Source organism: Parasteatoda tepidariorum, chromosome 4, assembly GCF_043381705.1.
Source record: "Parasteatoda tepidariorum isolate YZ-2023 chromosome 4, CAS_Ptep_4.0, whole genome shotgun sequence".
NCBI lineage: Eukaryota > Metazoa > Arthropoda > Arachnida > Araneae > Theridiidae > Parasteatoda > Parasteatoda tepidariorum.
This window is the reverse complement of record NC_092207.1, coordinates 61515876-61522744: the sequence shown is the minus strand read 5'-3', so window position 1 is coordinate 61522744 and position 6869 is coordinate 61515876. Positions and strand designations below refer to the sequence as shown.

Genomic DNA, 6869 nt, shown 5'->3' with positions numbered 1-6869 from the left:
ATAAACTGTAAATTTATAATTATCAACAATTTTAATTAAAAAAAAGGTAACTATATTTTAAAAGTCCAATAGATTTGCGTATTCTTTTACAGTTTCTAAACTCAAGTGATTTTAGTGCGACTTTTTTAAGAGGCAGAGTGTATTGCCCTCTGTGCGCATGCGTCATTTTACCGTCTTGAGGCGATTTCGGTACTGTAAAATCCCGCCACCCCTATTCAGCAAAGCGTGCATCCGGGCATTTGGAAAGCATCCATTCATTCTTTGTTTTTATACTTGTCAATTGCTCTCTGAATTATACTCATAAAATTTTTATAAGTAATGTGATGTCGCATTTACTCACGATTTTAACGTTTACGTGATTTAAGCAAAACCTCGATTGATCTGATTTACTTGTTTATATTTTATTAACGATAAAATTTTGAAGTGGTGGATTAATTTTTTTGTGATCTTCATCTTCTCTCATTCTCATCCCTATGGCATCTGCTATTGTAAACGGAATTTTAGTCCAAGGACTATCGGACGAAAATGACAATTCTTCAAACACGAAAGATCAAATTTATATGAATGGGACTGCGACTGATACTTCAGATCTTTTGAAATCTGACCCGGTAAGTAATTAAATGGAAAGGCCCTCCTCTGTTTGTTAGTACATAAAGAATCAGTGTTCAGGATCATTTCAATTTATTTAATGTAATTGACAACTCATACGTTAGTTTAAATGTTATTAAATAACTAGGAATGTGTTAAATGTTTATTTTTATTTTAAATGATGTCGGTATCAGGAGTATTGTTTATCGATCGAAGTTTTTTAGGATAAGTAAAATCAGTGAACTTAATATAATGTTTAAAATTTTATTAATTTTACAAATTAAATTTATTAATATAATTATAAAGCCAGTAGACTTTTTGTAATATGTAAAATTTCATTAAATTTGCTTTCTGAATTTATCTGTACTATTATTCATTGTTGTACAACATTTGCCTTTTTTTTAGTTGAATTTAGTAAATAGCGTAGATCTATTGAGCTTGCATTTTTTTTTTTTATGATTAGAGTTATTATTCATTAGATTTTTAAATTATTCTCTATAAAATAGATGTATCTAAAAGGCAGTAGTTCATAAACTAATGAGGACATTTAAATGCTTAAGATTTTATACTTTGGATGCTACTATCATTTATAGTCGTTGAAATTAAGCTCCAGAAAAGATAAATGTTTTATTTTAAATCTTGTTTAAAGCTTTATGTTTTGATAAATTAATTTAACCAATTTGCTCATTTATGTAATGTAATATTTAAGATGCTGAATACTTTTTTTATATATTATGTATGTGAAGAAAGACCTAGTTGTTAATATTGAAAGTTCTTAATATTAAAATTGATTGATAATTAGTTCTTATCACCTCTGAGATAATGCATATCATGACTGTTTTGCATCATAAATACATTTAGATGCTCTATTTAGTATATTGGGTTCTCAATTGGTCGTTGCTAAACAGATGCTGACTCTATCCAATGATTTCTTTCGAATAATTGCACCCCTTTAAAAATTTTAATTATAATTCTAGGTTATAGGGTGCATATTTTGGTAGCTATTCTAACTGTTGCGACATGGATTTTGGTTCCTACGATCAATGTGTATGAAATTTAATATCATGATGTCTTGTTAAAAAATTCAATATTTAATTGATTTATATTATTTTACACTATTTAATATTGTTGTTGTCCAAATAAGATATATCAATATTCACAACCCGGTAACAGAAACCCTTGCGCTCAACAGCAAGTGTTGCAGATTATCGCACTATCTGTAGATTATTTTTTGTCATACGTTTCAGAAAAAAATGATTTCTTTCATTTTTAACTGCATGCACTAAACATCTCATTCTTCATCNATGTCAACCGTCATCTATGAAAAGGTACCCCGACATAGAGTCGAGTTAACATGTCTTATATACTAGTGAATTGTAGTTGTAATTTTGTAGTGGTAGATACGCTACACTCTATTTAGTATATTGGGTTCTCAATTGGTCGTTGCTAAACAGATGCTGACTCTTTCCAATGATTTTTTTCGAATAATTGCACCCCTTTAAAAAATTTTATTGTAATTCTAGGTTATAGGGTGCATATTTTGGTAGCTATTCTAACTGTTGCGACATGGATTTTGGTTCATACGATCAATGTGTATGAAATTTAATATCATGTCTTGTAAAAAAATTCAATATTTAATTGATTTATATTATTTTGCACTATTTAATATTGTTGTTGTCCAAATAAGATATATATCAATATTCACAACCCGGTAACAGAAACCCTTGCGCTCAACAGCAAGTGCTGCAGATTATCGCACTATCTGTAGATTATTTTTTTATCATACGTTTCAGAAAAAAATTATTTCTTTCACTTTTAACTGCATGCACTAAACATCTCATTCTTCATCTCCGAAGTTACTGGAATTTTTGCTCACTTAATGTTTTTTGATGTGTACCTAAGTCACAGAGGCGCAGGGTTCAAAAAACCTACCTACCCAGTAAAACCCATCTTAAAGTGGGTTTTTCTAAAATTGATTTCTTTTTTATCCTCTGTTATATTGAAGAGCTATTCTATTGAAATATATATGTAGTATAGCCTAAAAAAATGAACCTATGGTGAAAAAACTGTGTATAGAGACTGGAGAGTCACCTTGCGGACTAGATTTGACTGTATAGCCATTGATTAGTCAGTGCCTTTGATTAGCTTTCTATGCAGAAAAATTATTTCCTCAAATATTTTTTAAGATTAAAATATAAATAAAAAGTAATCTTGTGTTAAAGTAAGTTTCAAATGTGTGATGCATGTGAGTAGATACTACATTTCATATCCTGGTGTCAGAAGAAACTTTTTTCAGACTTTTGCATCAATTTATTTATATTAATTACACTTTAATTACCTATATGTTAAGTCAATTCATAAAATTAAACTTAATTGTTAATATTAAAATAAGCTTTATAAAAATAAGGTACTTATCCCTGCCCTCTCTTTTGAAGAAAAAAAACCCAATAAAACATGAAAAGCCGAATAAAACCCAGAAAAACTCACCCGCGTTGGGGTTTTTGCAACCCTGCAAGGGGACGAGTATCATTATTCATGCTATACTGCCACAGATACTTGCTAATAATGCGGGCCACCCTCACACAACCGAGGACAACACACAGAAACACCCGGTACTTTCAGTAGGATTCAAACTCACAACATTTGGCTTTATAGTCAATTGTGCTTATCACCTGGCTGACTGAAAAAAATTTTATATTGTTATTGGTAGGCTATATTGTAAGACTAAGTCCATCTTATGCTTCTTTTCTTTCCTCATTGATGAATGAGAAGAAATAATCTCTCCTATTTGTTTTTTTTAAGTTTGATATCGAAAGGAATTCATCAGGTAGTTAAAAGATATTTTTAGCTGCTCTACAAGTGAATTTCACGCATTGAAAATAGGAAATATTCATAAAACACCAGTCACGTGTGTGTTTTTACGCTTTGTTTTTTAAATACAAAATTTAAACAAGTAACCTGCATTCTGGAAACTTCCTTGATTTTTCTTTTCTCTATTTTCATCTAGAATCTACATACAAACTCTGCTATAGCATTAGCAATTTCAACTGAGTGTGGAACAAAGTTTTTAATCCTAAATGGAATAAAAATGAGAATTAACTAAGAAACAGTTAGAAATAATAACTTGATTATCAAAACAAGGATCTGAGTATAAATAACAAGATAGAAGCATTTAGTATTTTAATTTTAATATGGCTGTAAAATCAATAAAAATGCAGCAACAAAAATTTTTTTAAGTGGCCTCAGTTAATTTGAAATATAATTGTTTTTCATTCTTCTGGAGTGAAATTCCTCTTTCCAAAAAAGTCAAAAGTATTTTTAGTCTATAAAAAAAATCCCAACAGTATTTGTAAAATAAGTGCAGTCTGCTTCAGTGCTATTTTTTTATTGTTAGCTCTAGTAAAAGAAAATTTTTTAAATTAAATTTATATGTGATCAAAACATATTTAAATTAAAAAATAAATAAATAATAATCAGTTTTTTTTTTTTAGAAAAGAAAAGGTTTTTTGAATTTGAGATAATCTGGTTTGATATTCTAATCTGTTTTCATGTTTAGAATAATCTGAATTGAATTTAGAAGCTTTAGCTATTTCAATTTTCTTTTTAAGTATTATTGTATAATTTCAGTTTTGGCATATTTTAAAATCTTTTTAATTTTTCTGTATCATTTTTTAGCTGCCTACAATTCCTTTAAATATCATCTGTAAGAAATTTAGATTTTCCAAAGCAAATTAGTGATTTACTCACAGAGCATCTTGTGCTGATTTTTTAATATGGAACTAAATTATTTTGTGTTTTTCCGATTACAGACACACTTACTCTCAGGCTTTTGTTCCTAACCTTAGGCCACAAAATTATTTCGTGTGCTTAAGTGTACTAATTGGAGGACTGATACAAATGTTGTAAAGTCAGCAGGAAGAATAATACTTACAGTGTGTTGGCTAAGTTTAACTGTATTAACCATTCTTCACAGGTATGAGACCTGTGAGAGAATATTCAGCCATATAACATAATTTCAGGTTTGGTCAAAACAAACTTTGAAAAATTTGTTGACCGGGAAGATAAACAAACTTGAGTTTCAGAAAAATTTTCATGTAACGTTTTTAAAAAATGCTAAATCAATCACTCAATATGGCTTTTTTTTTAAAAAAATTCATGATTTATTATTGTTTTGTCTATTGCGCTGTGCCGTGGTCACAAAAAATTTCAGTTATGTTTTCTGTTATGTTCCAGTAATTCCAGTTATGTAAATCTTAAAAATGCTGTTTCCGTACATAGCAGTTTGCGAAAATTAAAAGGTTTTTTTTTTTACCCTATGTTGCTGGCTAGCAAACAATGAAATATCTATGAAAATGTGGTTAAAAAAATTTAGTAATTTGTAGTAGCAATGATACCATTTAAAAGTAACTGAGTTCTACATTTTTAATTTACAACTATAAAAAGCTTCCCAATCTTTATCATTAGAAACTACAAATTTATTAACAGATAGAATTAATTCGAGAACTCAGTCTAGTTTGCAAAGGATTTTCACTGTCTAAATTTTTCATTTGGCCGTTCAGAAAAGATAAATACTGCTCTTAAATTCAAATGTTAAGTAATATTAAATTAATACTCAATTGACCTATTGCTAATGTTTTATGCACTTTAAAATATAAATAAAAAAAAGGTTTTTATTCCAAGATTTTGTCTACTTTTGATCCATGTTACTTTTTTATTTTCTATAATTAAAACATTACAATATATTGATAATTATTATTTTAATTTCTAAATTTTAATCCCTGCTTTTTTAGAAGTTTTTAAGCTCCATTTTAGTAAAAGGTTTTTCTTGGGTTTTCAAAAGAATGCTGAAAGTAATGCACTTTGAAGAAATGTCAGTAAAATTTTATGCCAGAATTCAGTGCAAATAGGTTCAGATAGTAATATCTTTAGAGGTTTTTTTTTTTTTAACTTATTACATATCATTAAAGTCAGAAGCTACTGTATATCCCTGCATATAACAGGACCCTTTATTTTTAATTTTGAGATTGTAAATTTCTGATATGTCGTGTGTATAAGTCGACTACTGCTCATAAGTCGATTACTATTCTCTTAGTCATCATATACAGGGCTCATAGTTGTCTTGATTTTTCTGATAGAAAATGTTTTATGCTGATCTTTAGTTTTTTGTCCTGGTTTTCCTGAATTTTGAGTGTGTTTAAAAACCCCATTTTCTAAAAGTACCTAATGCAGAATTTTAATAATGCAAATAGATTTTGCAAAATTCCATAGTTCTATTTATGAGATTATCTACTAATTATGTGGTGGAGAGTGGGGTAAAACTAGGTACCTCAAATGTATGGGAATTAGTTCTGTTTTCCAGTAAACAAACTTTGAATTGCACTTTACTAGTCAAGAAGTACTTACCACCTTTGTGTTGTTGATTAATTCACAGTGCCTGTGTCAGCTCTCTCATGTTCTCTTGTTTTTTAGCTATTCTTGTTTATTGGTCATTATAGTTATAAAAATTATTTTTAGTTCAGCTTATGTGTTTACTAAAGATTCATACCTGAAACATTAAGAATTTAGTCCAATAGTATCTCTGTTCTGTTTCATTTTTATAATCTCTACTCTCTGCGTAAGACCTGGTACTGCCTTGATGTGTGTCTGCTGGGTCCATGAAAATCTGCAGTGCAACAGTAGATGAAGGTAACTACATCCAAGGCTGAACAAAGGTTTTACTGGCGCCTGGACAAAATTCAAAGAAATTGAAATGTTTGATTAACCAAAACAACGCATANATTTTAATATGGCTGTAAAATCAATAAAAATGCAACAACAAAAATTTTTTTAAGTGGCCTCAGTTAATTTGATATATAATTGTTTTTCATTCTTCTGGAGTGAAATTCGTCTTTCCAAAAAAGTCAAAAGTATTTTTAGTCTATGAAAAAAATCCCAACTGTATTTGTAAAATGTGAGTAAGTGCAGTCTGCTTCAGTGCTTTGCAACACAGTTAACACAACGGTAAATTTTTTTATTGTTGGCTCTAGTAAAATTTAAATTTCTAAATTATATTTATATGCGATCATAACATATTTAAATTAAAAAATAAATAAATAATAATCAGTTTTTTTTTTAGAAAAGGAAAAGTTTTTTAAATATGAGATAATCTGGTTTGATATTCTAATCTGTTTTCATGTTTAGAATAATCTGAATTGAATTTAGAAGCTTTAGCTATTTCAATTTTCTTTTTATAAGTATTATTGTATAATTTCAGTTTTGGCATATTTAAAAATCTTTTTAAT

At 28.6% G+C, this 6869-nt stretch overlaps 1 protein-coding gene across 7 annotated transcripts in view; it reads left to right on the top strand.

Moving 5' to 3' along the window:
- The first annotated feature begins 153 nt into the window (after positions 1 to 153).
- LOC107437190 (RNA binding protein fox-1 homolog 1) overlaps positions 154 to 6869 on the top strand; it is a 67593-nt gene continuing 60877 nt past the window's right edge. For 6 of the 7 annotated variants that reach the window (XM_071179930.1, XM_071179929.1, XM_016049103.3 and 3 more), the window contains exon 1: positions 178 to 608. In XM_071179930.1, the coding sequence (XP_071036031.1) occupies positions 474 to 608 (135 nt within the window). In that variant the 5' untranslated portion in view covers positions 178 to 473. Of the gene's footprint in view, positions 609 to 6869 lie in introns of all 7 variants that reach the window. The other variant, XM_016049104.3, reaches the window with a different exon arrangement.